Below are 20,681 nucleotides of genomic sequence, written 5' to 3'. Positions count from 1 at the left end.
ATACACAAAGACTTAAGGGGATACCAATGGATTAAAGTGTTATATATATATATATATATATATATATATATATATATAATGTCAAAGGCAAGATCATAACTCAATATCAATAGGTTAAACTACGTGCTAAATCCAAGTACATATAGGCCTAGTGAACGGTTAGTCCTATTACCCTTGGGTTCAGTGCTGGCTTAAGTATGTATGGGTCTAGCAAGCTCTGACACCTAATATTTTGGGCTCTGCTACGCGCTGAGCCCAAATATATATGGGTTTGACGAGCTATCATACCTAACATAATCAAAATAACGTTATTTTAACAAAAAAAAAAAAAGTCAATGGGTTTGCAATCGAGTCTTGACCAGGTCTTGCCAAGTTAACCTGCCGGGTTACATCGGGTTTTTCCTTCCCCTGTTTTTTCTTCAACCCGACCCGATTCTAGCCCCAGGTCAGCCAGGTCCAGGGTCGACCCGCCAGGCCTAGCCGGGTTTCAAAACTATGCTAAAAACAAATGGGTTTAGTGAGTTATCAGACCCAACACCTCTAGGCTCGACATCATTCCAATCTCAAATGGATACGGTACTAGTGATTTTTCTAGGCCCCGTATTGGGCCACAAGATTTCGTTTATTTACTCTTGTAACCTTTAACATGGAATACTCTTAGGTATATAAAAATATGTTAAGGTCAATGATATTCATCTCTAAATATCTTTAGGTATATAAAAGTACTCTAAGGACCCACCATTATTTTATCAACATTAATAATATATAAGAAATATTTATCTCTCATTAATGATATGTAAAGGATATTTTTTCTTTAATGATACTATAAGAAAGAAATCACAACTCAGTTTCTTATCTCCATAAAATTACAAGATTTATGAGCTGTAAATATCTCATGAATTCTTCGAGCTCTAGAGATACTTTTGATTCATTCTCAATATTTTTTAACATATATATATATATATATATATATATATATATATATATTAAAACTCTATCTCTTTACAATATCATTAAATCTACTCTCTTTATAATAATTTTTATTTAAGCATTTGAAAGTTTCTAAATCTAGGAAATTTTTTGAAGCTACCATTCACCATTTATCTTGATTAATAAAAATGAATCAGACTATTAAAATCAATAAAGTAATTGACATATAAATCTTATTTTTAAACTACTCAGATTTTTTTTAGAATATCATCACGTAGTTTTGTTCCTTTGGTCCCGTGAAAACGTAGCTTCCACATTTACAAGGAAGAAGTCATGGTTGCCGATCTAGATGCTGAAAAACATTGGGATCCAGTTGAAAAGCAAGGGCAAACTTAACCAATTAGCTAATTATTTTTATTAAAAGGATTTTCAACATTTGGACCTGTCAATATCAATGACCTATGCTAAATTCACGTATAGAGTATGTTGATACCCTGTACTATCTTAGAAAAAATTTTCAATGCTTATTATTTCTTTAAGTAGCAGTAGTTCTAGGCTCAAACAATAGAGTGGTTTATGCTATGGAATGGTTCAGGTGGAGTTTGGTGTTGTGATAGCCATTTCAAGTTGAGACTTCTGGTGAAATTTATTGTAGAGACTCGTGGTGGCTATGAAGGTTTTGTGATAGCGATTTCAAGTTCAGTAGTTCAATGCTTGAAATTTAATCACAAGTTTACAAGTTTCACAGATTAATTAACCATAATCTACCCAAAATCAAGCTATTATACAAGTGTCTAAATATTTTTTAAAATAAATATTATATAGCTCCTACTTGATTAATTAAATAGTTTTTATTGTAATTTTGCTAAAATTAAAATAATTTATTTTTTTATTTATAAACACATGCTTTTTATTTATTTTAAAAGCAGCAAAAGCTATCTTACATTTCTTTTAACCGAACGCATTTTTAAAATCACAATTAGAAAAGTTTTTTTTAAACCAACTTTTTTAACCATGTTCATAAAAACTACTGCAACGTCAACCATGCACTAAAGCTGAAAAATGTCTCTTGAATAACACGCACAGAGAGAAATCCCCAATAAGTCTGATCTAATTTTCCTTGTATACCAGATAAGAAGTTACGAGTTCTAACCAATGACCCTGGTAAATTTTTTTACAGAATTTCTCTTGAGGCCTTTCAATAAATAAATTATACCGACAATAAAATAAAAATTGGAAATTGATACATGACAGCCTAATGTTAAGTTACAGCTTCCACGTACCCTTCTTAATGGCTGTCATCTACTCTCTGCATTTGCTGAAAAGTTGACAGGATACATATATACAATCCCATTCAGTAGAAAACACCCCAATCATCTGTTGCAAAGCCTCTTCCAGATGAAATCCGTGGGGAGAAATCAATATAGAACCAGGTAGACTCACTCACTCTTTTGAACAAGCCGCAAAAAAGCAGATAAAAAATGGATCCTTCCTAACAAATATAAAGCAGCGAGTAAACCAATAAGATGATAGCATTTATAAATACACCAAAAAAGTTGCAAAACAAAGCAGATATGATGATTACATACCAATCCCAACACTATGATAACAATCTCATCTTGGCCGCCAAATGCTCGGTGCTGAAACATGACACAAATTCTTATAGCCTGTACTAACATGAACTTCAATGTAGTTTTTAAAAGAAAGGGATCTTCCAATTATTAATAATTCTTTTAGTGTTGGGAAAACGGTGAGAGTGCACGACTTAAATAGTGGTTTTATTTTCAAACTTGACAAGATCTCATGAAAAATTAACGCACCTCTATTTGTCACTGGAATTGCACATTCAGGAGGGGGTCTAGAAGGCATAAAGTTTCTGTGATACATCCCCTGGGCATGAAAATCCCACTCTTGATGCGGTAATCTAGGTGGTTCCTGTGGAGGACCATCATAAGGAACAGGTGCATAGGATGCTTTGGCTTTGTCAGGATATCTTGGACCTGGGTAGAGAAAAAATAGTGGATGGCAGACAACAAGATGCAACAATTATTACCACAGTAGAGAACAAAGCTTCCATTAATCCCTGCAATCTCTCATGAAATACTAAACATACCAGGAAAGGGGGCAGGAAATCTCCAGCCATCATTAAGCTCATAGGGGCCAGGTCTCATTCTTTCATGGTTATTATAGAAGTTTCCACAATCAAAATCATGTGAATGCTGGAATCTGTGGAAGTAGGAAGGGGGTGGGATTTCTCTTCGAGACTTCACATGTTGGTTTGCCTGAACATAAGAGAACTGATTCGAGGGAGGAGGGTGTTGCGGCCTTGGAGGATATGCTTTATGATGGAAGCTAGGACCATCAGTGCGATGAACATTATTTGATTGACATACAGGATAATTGCTGAAAGATCTGGTTGAGTCGCAATGCTGCACCTGCATCTGATCTCTACATTCAGGTGTACGACAAGGCACTGCATTGGACAATGAAGGGTTGATTCTTGATGGAACAGAATTCTGAGTCAAAGGTTGTCTCAAGTCATCTTGCAAATCCTGCAAATTTGATCTGAATCAGAAATGAAAGTGGAGCCTAATACATTCCACCTTTTATATATTAATACTAAAAGTTGAACAAATATGTGAAAGAAAATGCGATCAACTATGGGCACATACATGTGAATTTGTATAAATATTTGAATCAACACGACTAGTATAAGGATCAGGCATTGCAGATGAACAGGGTGGTGCAGCAGGAGGAGGTGGGGGAGGCAGTGGTGGTGGTGACGATGGCAATGGTGGTGATGACGGTGGCACATCATGTGGAAGAGGAGGGGCGAAGGGCTGTGGTAAGCACTGTTCAAGCTGATTGTGTGAGTTACATGCAGCATCACCTCCACCAATGCCACTTGTTGAACTCATTTCAGCCTCACAAGAGGGGGCCACGTCCTCCATTTCAAGCTCACCATCAACATCTTCCAAGATATGTGTGTGCTTCTCTACTGCAGGAGTAAACTCCTGATATTCAGGAGCTTCAGTATAATGTTCTGGGGTTACAGCCTCAAACCCTCCATCAGAATCACTTCCATCATCTTCATCCTTAAGCATGCGAGGCATACAAAATCCCGGAAGCTGGAAACTTGAATTGCTGAGGCAACAAGAACCATCTCATTATAAAACAGGTGTACAGATTTTGGGAACTACTCTACAAGCAAAAGATAAAATAGCAGGACTCAAACCTTCCATATTCATCCACAAGCATACCCTCCATATCTCTAACAGGATCATCTAAAGCTCTTTCTGTTCTTGCTGAGCGACGAGAATATAGGCCAGCAGAAGATGAACCACCAAGTACATCAAGTTCCCAAATGTGATGGCGAATAATAGATTCTGAAAGAATCCGTCTTTCCAGCCAAAGCCTCAAAACCTATAAAATAAATATCAAAGGGTAACACATGAATGGGGAAAAAAAAATCAAGGGCAAAATGCACTAAAAGTTTCCAAGGCTTGCCTTCAAACACTGTCTCCGATTTTCTTGTGCAAAACTTCCAGGAGGAGCAGCAGCTGAAAGTAGGCGTGGCAGTACAGTTTGAATAGCGGATGGATATATACCACCAACATCACCTGAAAATGGAACTGGAGATCAACATCACATATACCACATGGACATACAACTTAAAAATAACAAGCACTTCACCTTTTAAACCTCGAGAGCACTGGGCAATGGAATCCACAAGAAAGAATAAATCCACCCTTTTATGTAAATTTGACTCACTTTCCAAACTACGAGTAAGAATCTCCACCACCTAAGTTTTTGAGTAGTATTATATCAAAAGATCATCAGAAAACTGGATCACATGTTTACACTTCCATTTCAACTAAATTGTCATGAAAAAAGATACAAATAAACTTCATGGAGCCTCATCTCCGATGAAAATGAGAGAACATTCAGATTCTAACATGAACTTTGCTCAATGCAAGTGTAGAAACCGAGTAAAAACATTGTCAATGCTAACTAAATGCCAGTTAAAAAACACTCAAGTGTCTGTATATTTCATGATATTGACTTCAGAAATGTTTGCAAAGACATACTGCTATGGAAAATCCACGCCTGATCTACAGACTTATTCTTGGAAGAATCAATGAAAAAGGTAAATCAGGCATCAAACCTGTAAATCAGGCATCGACCCCCCCCCCCTTCACTTTTTAAGAAATCTCAAATCCACATGTATGTTATCCAAACTAAAATTTATTTTATTTAGCTGGCATATCATAATCTCTTCACAGAATGATCTAACAACAAAAAATCTAAATCACATGGCTAAGCATCATCATACCTTAGCAGATACACCAAACTTTGCACAGTCAATAGCCATGCGAGTTGCTCGACTAATGCTCTCCTTTGTCCTTGTTAAGGATCCAAGTATTGCTTCAAAGGATGACAAAGCAGCGTGTGCTTCTGCACAATTATTCCATTTCCCAACTGATTTTGGTCTTTGAGGCACTGCTGACTCAATTTTATCTTCATCAGAAACTGAAGTGCACATAATTTTCTTTGGGTGTGAAAGGGAATTAGGACTAGAAGAGCCACTGTTTTGAATAAAATTAACACTTTCTGAAGTAGACACGTGGACTGAGGCATTAGGTGTCAATATTTGTGCAGGACATTCTACTCTATCAGCTGGAGGCGGACTTGACTGAGCCAATTCATCCTTGTCATCCAAATGATATTCAGAAAACGAAACATGACTAGCTTCCTTCTCCCGCTGGTCACAGTGTACATCTTTTGCCACCTCACAACTAAGACAGAAAAATTATGAAACTTAAGCACAAAAATGATGAATAGACAACAAAATAAATGGCAAGGAACAGTGATGGAATCTCATGCCTTAACACCAGGGAATAAAGAACTTTTTTCAATAGAGGGTAAAAAATGCCTAGTTCTTACTGAAAATGTAACAGGTAAAAGCATACCAACACAGACAGCACAGAACCAAAAAGAAAATAACACTTACATGCCATTAGCTTGACTGTCAGAATCAATTCGAGGCCTAACAGTCTCAGAATCCTCATGACCAACTTCCTCTGCAGTGAATCGAAGGAGATTTGCAACACTTTGAGGGGAAACTTTAGCGGCATCATCAGCCTGAGAGATAATATTTGGACTCATCCCAGAATCTTTGGAAGTATGAAGTTCTTTACTAGCATTTCCATCCCTGAAGTCTTTTAATTCAGTGTCATCAGAATTGCCTTCATCTTTTTGTGGCAACAACTGACCTAATGAACCCTGACAGGATAGCAGACTAGCTTGTCTTCTATCAAGATTAGGCATCAAGTGCAATGGAGATCGAGCTTGAGTAGAAATACAAGTATTGCCAGTTTCAAAACATAATCCACTGAGATCTTTGTCAGCACCTTGGTCTGCAAACTCTGGAAAGACCTCTTCGCAAAGCCCTGGACCCTTGATGCTTCCAGGTTCATTGCAAATTTTGTCATCCAATGATGATTTATTAGATTCCTCTAAAATTTTCTTGGAGCCAGATGAGAATGAAGAAACCATGTTGCCAGGAGAGTCTACAATCTGCTCTTCTGAATCACTGTTTTCTTTACTTACAGCCACCATATCAGAAGCACTCCTTATCGAAGAAATGGAACTACCAATGATAAATGTTTTCACAGTTGATGTTTCAATAAAAGCTTGACCTTCAGTAGCATTTGCTGACATGGCTTCCAAAGCACGATGTAGACGTTTAGATGGAGGTAAAGCAGACTCACTGTCAGCAGAACTGCAAAAGGATTGGATTTCCTTAACTCTCAAAAGCTGGGACTTATCTGCTTGAATTGGAGTGCAATTCTTTGAGGTTGAGACATTACTAAAAATTCCCCTCACCACCAATGAATCTCTATGAGCAGGAATATCACTGTCACAATTTGAGGAAGAGCTAATCGGCTCCAATGTATTAACTCCAGCTTCAAGAGATGTTCTTTCTTCAGGTTGAAAAAAGCTATTGTCTTCCTCCATTGCATTGAAGGCAACTTCATTTGGTCTTTGTTCTTCAGCTCGAGTAAAATTATTGTGTTCCTCCTCCAATGATTGTTTGCCCATTCTAACTCTAGCTCGTTTCACTAGTGGCAAGTGCTCATCTCCATCTTCTTTACTTTGAGTTATATTCAAATTTTTACATGCAAATTCAGAATTTTGGTTATTATCATGCAATCCTACATCCACATCTGCCTCTGTTTCCAGTCTGACTGTTGGCTCAACCACTTCATCAGTTGCTCGCTTTCTGTTTTGTTTCCTTTTCTTTCTTATAACAACAGCCTTTATTTGGAAATCAAGCCCTCTGCTCAACTCAATATCTCCCTCCAAACAGTGAACAGCAGTTTCAGAGGTCTCGAGTCTAGAACCACTATCCAGAGTGCTACCTTCATTCAAACTAAGGGAATCAGAGTCAGCTGTGATAATTTCAGAACCATTATCTTCAATGCTGACATTAGAAACAAAAGCAGATGAATCTGCATTGTCGCACTCAGAATCATCTGGTGATTTCTTGATTTGCCTAGTGCTTCGCAAAGATCTGTCCTGGATACAATCAATTGACATATCTCCTGAACTCTTATTACCATCATCTGGTGGCATCATGAAGTTTTGAAATCTACTGGACTCCAACCGGGAAGAGCTTCTAGACCTTTCAATTGAAGGTGCCTTTTCCTGCATGATACGTTTCCTAGATCGTAAACCTCCAGATCTTTTCCTTGAAGTGTAGGTGGTGATTATAGGCTTTTCTCTAATCACCACATTATCAGGAGGTTGCTCCAATAATGCATCTTTGTGATGCAAAGAACCAATTTTTGCTTCAGCAGAAGCATCATCAATTTGAAGACTCAGATCATTTCTACCTGTAATAGTTGCTTCTGAAGTTTCTCTTTGATCCTTCACCTCAAAGTGATTTGAAGACTCTAATGAATTCCCACAATTTGCATGAGTAGGGCCATCGTCGGAGCTCAAATCAACTCGATCCTGCTTCTTTAACTTCTCGTAACTATCAATGATTTCTTGCACTGCACGAACAAAATCTGCACCCCTCCCCTGGCGTTTCATCAACAGTGTTTGTTTCTTCTCTTCAGTAAATGGTTCAACATCAGCGGGGTTGCAGAAGGCTCTGTATTAACAACATATTCATCCAAACAAAAAGTCTTAATTAACTGCATTCTAAAAAAGCTCTTAAGAACAGCATTTTGGGGGGAGAAATAACAAATTTAGCTAAAATCAGCCCAAACAAGAAGAATATCACAAAGGAAAGATACAACCTCAAAGATCAAAAAAATGCCATCCATAAAGGAAAGATGCAACCTCAAAGATCAAAAAAATGCCATCCATAAATTAGTATTTCAAGTACAAGAAGGAAGTTAGACAATCACAATGCAATATTGTATGGCACAAAACCTAAATGCTGATATGTTAACTAATTCATAGGCATATATACAATCTATACAATGTATTTAGATTTGGATTGAAGGTGATGCAGTCAAAGATAAGAAGTTCAGAAATTAAAGTTATTCAATCTGTGATTACATATATTTTGATATATCCTGTAAAGCTACTCTATTTGGGAATCTTAGTTTCTTTAGGGGCAAGGATGTTAATATGGATTTTTTATTCATGCTTGTTTTATTTTGCCTATTTAGTTTAAGACAGCCAAGGATTTGGTGCTTGTAAAAGGAGCACCTACCTGCATAACCATGGGAATTTTAATAAAGGAACAATTCCACCCAAAAAATATCCTTGATCAATCCCAATTCCACATAAATCAAACCCGTAATTCACCTCTAAAATCCCTAATTCTCCAACCCCCAGCACACCCAAAATCCTTCGTAGGACAGTAATCTAAATATGCCCTACATCACAAAAGCTCTTCCCCTGCAAGAACAGCAAATTCAGAAAGAAATGAAAACATTACTATTGACTTTCTGTTTATTTCTCCTGCTTACTTTTAACCACAAGATAAGAAAAGGAAATTTTAGAAAGTTACCCAACTTAAACTTAGATATTCAAGACACTATTTTGAACAGGTAAATACAAACTTTCCAATAATTTTTTTCTCCACCATCCAATGTGCTTTGAAATCCCAAGGAATACCTCTTTTCTGATTAAAAACTGAAAGTAGCATAGAACATGTAAAAAATAAAGAAACTGGATGCAGACAGACTATTGAGAGACATACCATCTGAAACCTCGCAAAGCAAAAGGAATGAAAAAACAGAGACCATTTAGACAAGAATTGTGAGATCTGCAATTATACATTATTGAACATTTAGAAACCAAATAGCCATAGAATCACTTTACTGATAACTGCTAAGCCATCATTAAAAATTCTAGCAATTGTCACTTATCAAAATCAATTAGCAATGATAGGCTTGGAAAAAGCTAAAAGAGAGAAGAAAGACCATTTAAACAAGGATTACAACATAGAGAATTATGCATTCTCAAAGTTGGAAAGCTAAACAGGGGATAACTGCAAAATCCCCATTGAAAGCCTACCTTCTAAGGATTGTCTCCAACAACATCGATTAGACTAGGAAGCTCCCAAAAAGAAACTGGAGAAATCAAAGAACAATAACCAACAGCAAATGACTGAGAGAAAATATGACCCAAAACATCCCAATAGACCGGGTATCATAAGCAGGGGCACAAATCAAGCTCAACAATCCTTAACAATGGAATCAACCGATATGCAGTTCTTATCCCTACTCATAACCCTACAGGTGAACCACATTTTCCATTTGAGGAAATGGCTCCAAAACTGCTGGACTTCAATGCAGCCACACATGAGGATGTTCACAACAGCTGTATTTTGAAGGAGCTAAGACAGTCTCATTAAGAGAAGAAAAGTAACAAGAAAGGGTGGAAGCATTTCAAGCCTGATTTAAGACTAATATGTTGAAAGTGGTATGAAATAAAAAAAAAAAAGTTAAAAACAGCTATCCCGTTCTCTTTGGCATCATCTCTGGCATCATAATTCACCACTGCAAGCAAGATTGGGAGATGGAATCTTTTGCTACTCTCTTTTGACATTGTTCATCATGCAATTGTAAAGATGATGGCGGGAATCAAGCTCTTAAAAAGCCATCTAGAAGGGGATGTTTTGTGATAGATTTTCATATAAGATGCTTATAAGAGCAGAACTGGAGGCTATTTATACCAACATGAAGGTTCAAAAGATGGCCATACTCTCTGATATTACTTTTTTTTTAGGGAAAGAATTTGACAATTAATAATCTCTAAAAATGGATATCAATAGATGTTTCTTAGTCAAAAAGTAGTTAGATCAGTTGGCCACATGCTTTTGCATTAGAATTAAACTAGAGCTGCGTGAACATATCTTCTCAATTTTGAGGATTTGTAGGGTAGTACCGAGATCAATTGAAAGAGACTTGTTTCCTCAACACCTATAACTATTTTTCAATGGATGGGAGTTGCATGTCTATTATTTTGAAGTGGCCAACAAAAATATTAGCATTTGTGCATTACCATTTATTTTGCGAGTCCTTAACTAAGTAGTTTTTTTGTCCTTCATCTTTTTCCTTGTTACATGGGAATAGCTGTGGTTTGTGGAATTAGGAAACTGAGTGACCATTAAAGAAGGATACTGAGAATTTTTGTGCTACATACAGTGATCTAGCCTTTTGATGTGCCAATATTTTTCAAATAATTTTCCAGCAATCAATTTTTTTCAGTTTTTACATTGTGACGAAATCAACCTTAGCCAAGATTCCATGGGTCACTAGATGGGATTCCATCTCTTCCTTTATTTATATCTCTAACATTACACCCTAAATTATGCTGACATAACTGTTCATAGACTCCAGAATTGTACCCAAATAACTCTAGCTTGTCTAAATCATAGTGGTGGTTATATCTTTATGATTTTGGTGGAGGAAGATATTTAAAGAAACTATGATGTACATTTATTACACATCATAGTTGGTTTAAAACTGAGACTCATCTTCACTAGCAAAAAGTTGTCCACATGCCATATTATCAGGGGAAACTCTTCAACGGCTTGAGAGTAATTTCTTTCACATCCAATTCTCTTTCGCTCCACTCCTATGAAAAAACCCCAAAGAGCAAAAGGTATACAACCCATGGATCATTTTTGCTTCTAAAAATACACCACCTATCTAATCATGAACTTTCGATCAATTGAACTGCCACATAATAGAAACCCAGAGTAGAATAAACCATCCACCTTAAGCTTCTAGTCCATTAACAATCACAAAAGAAATTCTCCCCTATGTTTTCCCAAAAACCCTTCTCCAGCATCCTTTAGTTCATAAGAAATAGCATACAAAAATGGAAATAAAACAAGGAATGAATAGGGAGATTTCAGAGTTCACCCTTTATGAGTAAACCTCCTTTAAAGTGATATAATGCCTTTTTCCACCACACAAGCTTTCTCCCGAATTTGCTAGAACAAGTTCCCACACTTTCTTGTCTTTGCAATTGGCTATCAAAAGGTAGGCTCAAAAAGATAAAATTAGAACATTCTCCATCCTACAACCCAGATACGAGTCAAGAATTTGTCAAAAACTTTTCCTCTAGTAGGAACCATTCAACCTATACAAATCAATTTTGATCCCAGATACCATCTCAAAACATAGAAGAGTGGATCTTTAAAGTAATCTTGCAGTAGGATCCATCTCAAAGAAGACTAAAGTACCATCAGCAAAGGACAAGATGCCAAGACAGACTAACCATTTCTGCCTGAGCTAAAACCATCAAAAACCTTACTTATTTCTTTAACTAGCATCCTACTAAGAGCTTCAATAATCAGAAGAAAAGTGGAGATATGGCACACGTATGTAGATATCTATAAGCATGTATGCATATTATATATATATATATATATATATGAACAAGAAGCCAAACCACCACCACCATTTACATAACAGTTGCTTCGGCACAATCATTCAAATCACCTTTGCCGAAAGGATGATCCATTCATGTAAAGCAAAAGGCTGTGTTGTGGGGTTAAAGATGCTCATTTACATATTAGAAGTTGTGGATTCACTTTCATGTAAATAAGGTTCTTGTTTTTTCAATTCTGAGGTCCTCTTTTATTAGAGTTTTGTTTATCAATAAAAAGAGAAAAAGGAAAACCCAAAACCATATTTGACAAATATAAGAAAAAAAAACTACCAGATAAAAGTAGCGACTGATACAATGGCCTTTATAATTTACTCAATGGTAACAAGAAAAAAAGAAAAGAAAAGGAATAACTATAGGCAACATTATCCCTTTTCATATAAAGAGAGTTCAACTCTCCACGCAAGCTTCCAAGGAAACACTATTTGTCACTTCTGGGTTATGACAACTCAAACAAAGAGTTTATACAGGAAATCATTGTTCTTGTTCATACCAGAACCTAAAATTAATTCAACAACTACACCCAGAAAAAAACAGCTTTATCAACAATGAAACATGCTACAAAGGCCTATTGTTCGCCACATGATTTCAAATATACTAAGTCAATTCGCTCAACTGATTGCAATCTCCCTTTGGAAAAGAAAAAAATATGTACTCAAAAGTAATAGTTCCCCAACACAGAAAAAGTTACAAGCCATCATTACATAAACATTATAATATGGACAAACAAGAAAAACCTACAAGATAAATTTCCACATATTTTCTTATCATTGCTGACAGTCAAAACAAAATAATTCACATTAGACATTCAGGCAAGATGAAGAATATCTAACTATAAAACACAATTCTTGTTGTCCCTTTCTAAGTCTCCTTTAATATCTAAGTACATTGAGTCAAGAGACCAGATAAACAACTTGCCTTGTCCTACGACTCTAGTAAATGACTATAAATTACAAAAAAAAAATTGCATTAAACAAAAGATGAGACTAGATTAGACCAATTATACAAGCAAAATCATATCAAATCATAAAATCAACTTCCACAAACTCGAGATGATAGATAACCCTACAAAAAACCTCATACCCAGGAGAAAAAAAGCCATCAAAAGATCATATTGGATAAGGAGTATCTGCAGTAGTTACACTCACATTTGCTGGGTTCCGAAGAAATAGACGAGTATTTTCTTCCAATCAACTGGATTCGGATAGCCCCACTTCTCCGGCTCGCTTACCTGGCATCAACAACAACCCCACTTCATAAGCAGCTAATACTTAGCTTAGGCACACAAAAAAAAAAAAAAAAAAAAAAAAGTGGCAAACAAAGCATCGAAAATAAAGTAACATGCAACCAAAAATAAAGAGAGAAACATACTGTGGCAGGCCAAGCAGGAAAGCCTTTGACTTTGGCAAGGACGAGATCGCCCACCTTCCATTGACGGCGAGCGGCGGCGGCGGCAGCTGCTTTTCCGGCGGCACCTTTCCTGCGACTGGGCGCCATCTCTCAAATCAAATTAGATATGCCAAAATCGGCCGCAAAAAGGACCACTCTGGCACTGTCTAGGGTTTCCAATACACGATTTCGCCAAGCAATTAACAGGCATTGAAACACACAAACAGAAAGCGAGAGGCCGAGTTGCTAGTTTAACTCAGTGTATTTAATTTATTTAATTATGTTGAAACCCTAATTTCTTCGGATTTGGGAGTTTTTTTCTCTTTCTAATTCGTGTCTGTGGGGGAGAGGGTTTGGTGAGGAAGAGGAGCGGCTAAAGTGCGCTTCAAAAGTAGATTGTTTGCAGCTGTACTGGAGGTTTTAATTTAGAACGGGGAAAGTGGGCTAACGTGCGCTTGGTGCGGAAGGATGTGGTGTCGAGCTTAGAGTTTATTGGTCATTGGAGAGCAGTGTTTGCAATCTACACGTGACCTACCAATATTATTTTTATATATATAAAAAAAATATTTTATTTTTTATTTGCGCTATAACTTTTTTATAAATTAAAAAGATAACTACAAATTATTCCCTAACTTATTTTATTTTTATCATTAAAATGGATAATTCATATAAATTAATGTTCCTCTCTATTTCTTTCTCTGTTTTATTTTCTAATCATGGCAGCTCTCTACCTTACTTGCAACAGCCCCATCATGCTTCTGTAACTCATGGAATCATCTGCATCTGTTCATTATGTCTGCAGAAGAAAAGAAAAAAAAGCCACGCCCACAGTAGGGTTTGGGATGATGGATGTGGAGGGAGGTTCAAGAGTCTTTTTTTGCTAGATCCAGAGTTTCTTCTCAGCCTGCTGATCAGATGTTGTTTACTTCAAGCAAGCAATAAATCAGTTGACCAACGGAAGAAATTATCAACTTATATAATTGGGTGCTAGTGATAATGTTAGACTGATGCTTATTTGGGGCGGCATATACACGTCTGATTCGTCGTGCTTCATGCCTTTTGATCCATCCTCTGATGCCAGGGCCATAAAGACCCCGTTCATACAGGAGACTGTTCGTAGGTTTGCTATTGAGTTCGGTTTCAGGCTAATTTCTGCTCAAACTCAAATCGAGTGGCGCGGAAATCAGGAACCGTAGCAAGGCCAATTTTAGTGTTCCGGTTGGATTTGATCCCGGATATCCTGCTCCTCTGGGTGTTTCCTTTTGTACTGATGGTTCTATGAATCTTGCTTCTTCTTCTTTTTCAGGAAATGCAGCGGGTTGCGTTCTCTGCTTGTATGATGATAGTACATCGCAAGGGCCGGCCCTAGAGCTTGATCTAGATCCATTTTGAAGGGGTGTTTGGAAACAGCTTTAAATTATGTACTTAAAAATTTTAAAATTTTTAAAAAATAATTTTTTTATTTTTTATATCATTTACTAAAATTAAAAATATTTTTTAAAAAATTAATGTATTTCTAAATTAAAAAAATACTTTACACCACGCTCATGCCTCACTGGAGAGTAGTGGTGAGCAAAAAAACCGAAAAACTGATTAAATAGAGAAAACTGAAAAAAAAATAATCGAAAAAACCGAATCGAAAAAAAAACCAATTAAACCAATTAAAATTTTGAAAAAATAGGCCGGTTCGGTTCGGTTTCATAACCGAAAACCCGAACCGAACCGAAACCGAAAAAAACAGAGTCAAAACTGAGCTAAACCGGAAAAACTGAGAAAAATCGAGCCAAACCAATTTGATCCGTTTTTCCCCCAAAAAATCGACCCGAAACCGATCAGTTTGACCCGGTTTCGGTTCGGTTTCAGTTTTTTTTTCAATTTTTTTTTTCGGTTTGGTAACTTTTTTTTTATAAAAACCAAACCGAACCGAAAATGATCACCCCTAGTGGAGAGTGCTTGGACCTTTACGAGGGTGTTTGACACTGCATTTGAAAGGCTCTTCCGAAAAAATTTGAATTTTTTTTTTTGCTTTAAACTAATATGTTTTTAATATTTTTAAATCATTTTGATATGCTGATTTTAAAAATGATTTTTAAAAAATAAAAAAAATATTATTGGTACACTTTTTTGAATGAAAAGCATTTTGAAAACCACACTCTCAAACACGCTCTACGAGCTATGGTTATCAATGCAAAGGAGCTACTCTTCAGAGCGACAGAGCTAAATTCGATGCAGAACGTGTTCTTCCGGATCCATATGCTAAAATTTTCATTGATTCCATCCTGGATATTAAAGAGTGTTTATCTTGTTAAATTTTATTTATTTTTAATAATTTTTAATTTATTTTCAATAAAATATAAAATTTATTTCAGATTTTATTTCACTTTATAGATAAATTTATAATTAATATTATTTAAAAATAAATAAATTATTTTTTAAATTTATTTAGAATGATAACTTCTTTTATAGTTATTTAAATATATTTATATAATTTTTGTTATATCTAATATTTATTTATTTTTTATTTTTTATTAGAATATATATAATAAGATCAAAATATAATATTTGATAAATAACTAAATATATGTTTTATATATAAAATAATTTAATAATTGTTTATATAATTTTCATGTAATTATTCAACATAAAATTTTTATATAGGTTAATTTAGTGTAAATATTATTTAATAAATAACTACATATTAATGATATTATTTATATCTTAATTTATAAAAATAATTATTTATTTTTATAGATAAAAAAATAACATGTACAAATCTTAAAATGTCTAATTAATATACAATATTAACATAACATTATCCATAAATATATAGAATAGAAATTTTATAATTATAATAATTTTATAATTTCAGTTGTAAATTATTTTTATTAAAAAACTTTATCTTTACTCTAAAATTATTAATTAAATATTATATTTATCAATCAAATATTTAATAATTATTAAAAATAAATAATTTTTTATTAATAAATTAAATATCAACATTACCTCCGGTCAACCAACTGACCGGAAAACAGTACACTGTAACTTGGTAATGGAGAAACTAGTTGTTTATCGGGTGTATGCGATGCGTTTTACGGAAAACAGCTCTAGTCAGATATCCAGTGATGCTGCGGGTACCTTCGCTGGTTTGACTGAGAAGTTGTCATTTTAAAGATCTTGGTGTGAACGATGTCCCATTAGAGCCGATCATTTCCATTTGATGAGTAAAAGGGGCCGTACTTTCCATGTCATTTCTTTTAACCATCAAACCTTTACGTAGTCGCTCTGTGGCTGCCGTTTTGTCAATAAAAGAGATGGTGAGGAAATTGCATGCCAATGGGATAGAAGTTTCGCTGTAAGTTGTTTTCACCCATACTGCTGGCGCTTTACAAGGAACTGATGAATCATCCGACTATTACACTATCAGTGCTACGGATTTGGATCATAACATGCTTTGGACTGTAATTTATCCTATTGTCCAAAGGATGGTTTAAGAGTCTTCAGCACTGGGTTACTGAGTTTCACATAGATGGGTTTTGTTTCATAAATGCCTCATCTTTGTTGAGGTCGTTTGGTGGTGAATAATTGTCTCTTCCTCTCGTGGTTGAAGCAATAGCCTTGGATCCATTGCTCTCAAAGACGAAGATCATTCCAGATTGTTGGGATCCCAGAGACCTGGAGCCACAGGAAACCACCTTTCCTCATTGGAAGAGATGGGCTAAAACCACCATTCCTGTTGTTGACATGGTCAGTTTCAGTGGCAGTGAGTTAGCTTCAGAATTAAGCTGGAATTGTGGAGAAGAATGACCCAAAAGAACCACTATCCTTGAAAAACGACTAGAAACAAATCCGTAAATACCTCTTTGTTTTATTTGTTTCACTAGGTGTTCCTGTTCTTAACATGGGAGTTGAATACGGCCAATCTTCTGGTGGTTCCAGTTCATGTGGTTACAGAAAACCTTTTAATTGGCATGCGTTATTAAAGGGTTTTGGTATTCAAACTACTTAGTTCATCTCATTTTTTAGTTCGTTGAGAATGAGAAGTGACCTTCAGAAGAGGAGCTTTATGAAGGAAGAAAGAACTAACTGGCATGAAATTGATCAGTGGAGCTTTATGAAGGAAGAAAGTATTAAATGGCATGGAATTGATCAGAATCCACCAAGATGGGAGGGTCTATCCTGCAAGTTCCTTGTCACGACGTTGAAGGTTGACAAACCAGAGAACGGATTGAGCTCAGAATCTTCCCTTTTAGAGGGTGACATGTTCATTGCTTTCATTGCAGCAGGACATTCAGAGTGTCCCTCTACCTGAAATCCCTGAAGGGATGGCATGGCATCGCTTGGTTCATCCAGTTCTTCCATTCTCAGGGTTCTTCTCAAATGGTGCTGAACCTGTCATTTAGCAGTCTCGTGAAATGAAATCTCACAGCTGCATACTACTTGAAGCCAACATCCATGATCGTTGAGGCCTTCCCTCTTCCTCATTTTCTTCTGCACGGAAACATTTGCAAATATAGGATCAGGGCTCGTGTGTTGTAGAGTAATTTTATATGGGATGGAAATGCAGAAAATAAGGATGTCTTTCCAACACAGCGAGTGCATACCTTTTGTTTCCTTAAATGAAAATATTATTTGTAGTTCTTTTTACCTTTCGTTAAAAAATCTAATTATGGCAACCCCCAGGCTACAACTGCATGTTCCTGTAGATCCGTTTCGCGCTCACCTTTTGCTTCATTTGAAAGCAGTGAAGCCAAGAAGCTATACAGGAGCATGCCTGGTGTTTTGCAAGCCAATTCATTTTTAATTGAGAACTATAAATTTACAAGAGATTAAGAGGAAACGTAGATAATGTAGCAAGGCTCAAAATGGATATTTAAATGGTAAGATAAAGCTTCAATTTTCAGGAAGAATCCCTACCATCATGTATATTAAACTCCAAATGAATGTCTGTGAACACAAGGTCCCTTGACAAATCTTCATTTAGTACAAATATAACTATTCTTCCATTATAGTTACATCGACCTATGGATACAAGCTGTGCTTTAAGTTCATTGATTATGGTACTCGTTATCACGTCATTGGTTTAGAGGTAGACACAATCCAAAAGACAGGAGGTCTCGTTGTTTTTCTTTTCCCTGAGCTTTTCCAGAAAACAACGAAGTATGTGGCTACCATTTCAAACTAATGGCCAGGTCTAGCAGAGCTTCTACTTTGTGTATTGTTCTTTGCTTCTCCTGTTGCTTCAGTTTGATTGCAACAGATTCAGGATCAAACCCATCTACATTCTGCTCTTCACGTTGTTCTTGCCGAACCTCTTTAAGCAAAGCATCAACCTCTCTTACAAAATCCACCCTCAAGAGAATATCATCAGCTTCTAGTGGTGGTCTTACTGGCCCTGCATGCTGATGGAAAGAGAAACTGGCCATATCAATATAATTTGTTTGAAACAGAACAATTAAGTGCACTTCTAGATCGATGAAAGGAAAAAAACATAAATGCTAGCTGTGTCTATCATAAAATATGCAAAATCTTAAGCCATGAAATTTGGATGACTTGTCTTATACCTGATCAATGTCAAACCCAGGTGGAGCAAGAATGCTAAATGGGTCCTCCCGTGGAAAGGTATCAATCATGCGTTTTCTGCATTCTTTCATCCATTCAGCATCATTAAATCCATCGTGCATATTCAAAAGATCATTCAGCAGTCTCATGGCAGGAGTAGCCTCTCGTTTCAGAATCTCTGTCTAAATATGTTGTGTGATTCTTTTAGGTAAACAAGAAAGCAAGAAACTCAAAAACAGCTGAAGGTATAAGAAAGTTACAACTCCAAATCAAAAGGGAATTGGAAGTGTAGTGCATTTATAGACAGAAGCAGCTCATTTACTTGGCCGCTTATTTTGCAAATTCCTCGCAATAAAATATTGCCCGTTAAGGAGCTGATTGTATAGGTGCTGATTAACCTTTAGCAATTATTTTCTGAAGTTTTCTACAGAAGTTCTAAACCAAAAAAATCACATGCACAATTCCACATCGAAACCAATCCCTTCAGCTATTACATGCTTTACGAAAAATTGCATACCTCAACTCTTCTGTACAAAAGATCAAGACTTCGAATAGCATCCTTTTCATCCTAGAAAAGCATATCAATAACTTTATCAATATTGATCTCGCACACATAAGCTTATACAGCAGGCATGGAGCATGTAATTGTAACGAGCACACCATTCACCAAGGTCAATCTTTACGCAAAAAGATTATAAGCCAAAGAAATATATGTAGCATATATAACCACTCACATCGCGCCGAGCAAGATCAAGGCGATTCCATATGACCATTAGAACAAGTTCAGTGAGTTCTCCTTTCTCAGCAGCTTCCTCAATTTTCTGCATAAAATCAGTTTAACTAACAGCCATCAAAAATTAATTACCAACGAGAATGCTATCACTCAAAGAAGTGCGCGCAGACGGTCTTTAATTACCTCTTCTACTTCTTCTTCAGCTCTGATAAAGCTTGAAACCAGTTTCTTTGCTTTCTTAACATCTTCTTCAGGATACCCCTTCAACCGTATACCAATTTCACGATAGTTTTCAACCATCCTTTCTTCTTCATCATCTTCTTGTTTACGTAGTCTTTCTAACTCCTTGGTCTTTTCTCGTTGTTGGGCTTGCCATTCCTACCCAGTTAACTTTTTAATCACTAAAATTCCAACCTTTTGCGCTAATCTAATTGACCCACGTCAAGAAATTATCAAACTTCAAGGATAAAAAGGTAGGTACGTACCTCATCATAATACTCCTTCGGCATTCCGTCAAGAAGTTGCTCTTCTCCTTCTTTGATCTTGGCTGTGCTCTTTCTCATAGCTTTTCATTGTTATTACAAGAAAGAAACTACATCAAAACTAAACCCAAAACTTGGAATCTTTAACCTGAGCAGATAATAGGAAGATCAAGACTAACCTGCGCAGCAGCTTAGGCTTCTGAGCTTGAAGTAGACAGTGCGCATATTAGCTTGAAACGGAATAGATGGCAAGAGAGGCGGCGTGCATGTTAGCAGTAACACCTTGGCCTCCATCCCCTTGTTAGAATCAGACAGACAACGCGGTCGGGCTCAAAAGGATAAAGCGAGATGTCTCAGAGTAAATTACAAGGGCACTCCGAAGTTTCTTTTTTTTTCTTTTTTTTCTTTATACACTGATTTTAATATTTTCAATCAATCCACTAAAATCTTAAACATACCAATCCTTGCACTTTTCTATTTTGGTCATTTAGCCCCCCGTATCGACTTGCACGTGTGCATATGGGTAAGATTTTGAGTTTACAATCAAGTGTTAAATTAAAAATTTGGATAGCACAAGTAATTTATCTAAAATCAAACAGATTTTGTTGACATATTTTCTTTTCAGATTGTCTCCCAAGTTTCCTTGTATTTTTACTAACCACCAG

General features: G+C 36.1%; 2 protein-coding genes and 1 pseudogene across 2 annotated transcripts; 1 reads left to right on the top strand and 2 right to left on the bottom strand.

Moving 5' to 3' along the window:
• Nucleotides 1–1,986: 1,986 nt before the first annotated feature.
• LOC105132089 (Tudor/PWWP/MBT domain-containing protein) lies at nucleotides 1,987–13,749 on the bottom strand. The gene is made up of 12 exons (XM_011035380.1): nucleotides 13,225–13,749; nucleotides 13,002–13,084; nucleotides 5,942–8,089; nucleotides 5,264–5,726; nucleotides 4,624–4,732; nucleotides 4,438–4,550; nucleotides 4,166–4,353; nucleotides 3,603–4,074; nucleotides 3,044–3,482; nucleotides 2,751–2,930; nucleotides 2,520–2,570; nucleotides 1,987–2,422 (listed from the first exon to the last, which is right to left on the bottom strand). The coding sequence occupies exons 1-11, from the start codon at nucleotides 13,348–13,350 to the stop codon at nucleotides 2,545–2,547; spliced, it is 4,347 nt and encodes a 1,448-aa protein (XP_011033682.1). The 5' UTR covers nucleotides 13,351–13,749; the 3' UTR covers nucleotides 1,987–2,422; nucleotides 2,520–2,544.
• A 500-nt stretch (nucleotides 13,750–14,249) lies between these two features.
• On the top strand, nucleotides 14,250–18,037 carry LOC105132143 (isoamylase 2, chloroplastic-like; annotated as a pseudogene).
• Nucleotides 18,038–18,126: 89 nt separating this feature from the next.
• PAC (pale cress protein (PAC)) lies at nucleotides 18,127–20,420 on the bottom strand. The gene is made up of 7 exons (XM_011035379.1): nucleotides 20,196–20,420; nucleotides 20,020–20,099; nucleotides 19,718–19,912; nucleotides 19,536–19,622; nucleotides 19,319–19,369; nucleotides 18,804–18,983; nucleotides 18,127–18,641 (listed from the first exon to the last, which is right to left on the bottom strand). The coding sequence occupies exons 1-7, from the start codon at nucleotides 20,308–20,310 to the stop codon at nucleotides 18,408–18,410; spliced, it is 942 nt and encodes a 313-aa protein (XP_011033681.1). The 5' UTR covers nucleotides 20,311–20,420; the 3' UTR covers nucleotides 18,127–18,407.
• Between the last annotated feature and the right edge of the window lie 261 nt (nucleotides 20,421–20,681).

The sequence above is a fragment of the Populus euphratica genome, unplaced genomic scaffold, assembly GCF_000495115.2.
Source record: "Populus euphratica unplaced genomic scaffold, PopEup_1.0 scaffold26.1, whole genome shotgun sequence".
Taxonomy (NCBI): domain Eukaryota; kingdom Viridiplantae; phylum Streptophyta; class Magnoliopsida; order Malpighiales; family Salicaceae; genus Populus; species Populus euphratica.
This window is presented reverse-complemented; position numbering and strand designations above follow the sequence as displayed.

What these genes read in the sequence shown, in the direction of transcription:
- LOC105132089 (XM_011035380.1), bottom strand. Translation starts at nt 13,350, where the DNA reads ATGGCGCCCAGTCGCAGGAAAGGTGCCGCCGGAAAAGCAGCTGCCGCC. An exon ending in AGTTTGGTGTATCTGCTAAG is followed by an intron (nt 4,733 to 5,263) that starts GTATGATGATGC and finishes TCAAAAACTTAG; the next exon opens with GTGGTGGAGATTCTTACTCG. An exon ending in ATATTTATACAAATTCACAT is followed by an intron (nt 3,483 to 3,602) that starts GTATGTGCCCAT and finishes TCAAATTTGCAG; the next exon opens with GATTTGCAAGATGACTTGAG.
- PAC (XM_011035379.1), bottom strand. Translation starts at nt 20,310, where the DNA reads ATGGAGGCCAAGGTGTTACTGCTAACATGCACGCCGCCTCTCTTGCCA. An exon ending in CTGAAGAAGAAGTAGAAGAG is followed by an intron (nt 19,623 to 19,717) that starts GTAATTAAAGAC and finishes GATTTTATGCAG; the next exon opens with AAAATTGAGGAAGCTGCTGA. An exon ending in TTGATCTTGCTCGGCGCGAT is followed by an intron (nt 19,370 to 19,535) that starts GTGAGTGGTTAT and finishes ATGCTTTTCTAG; the next exon opens with GATGAAAAGGATGCTATTCG.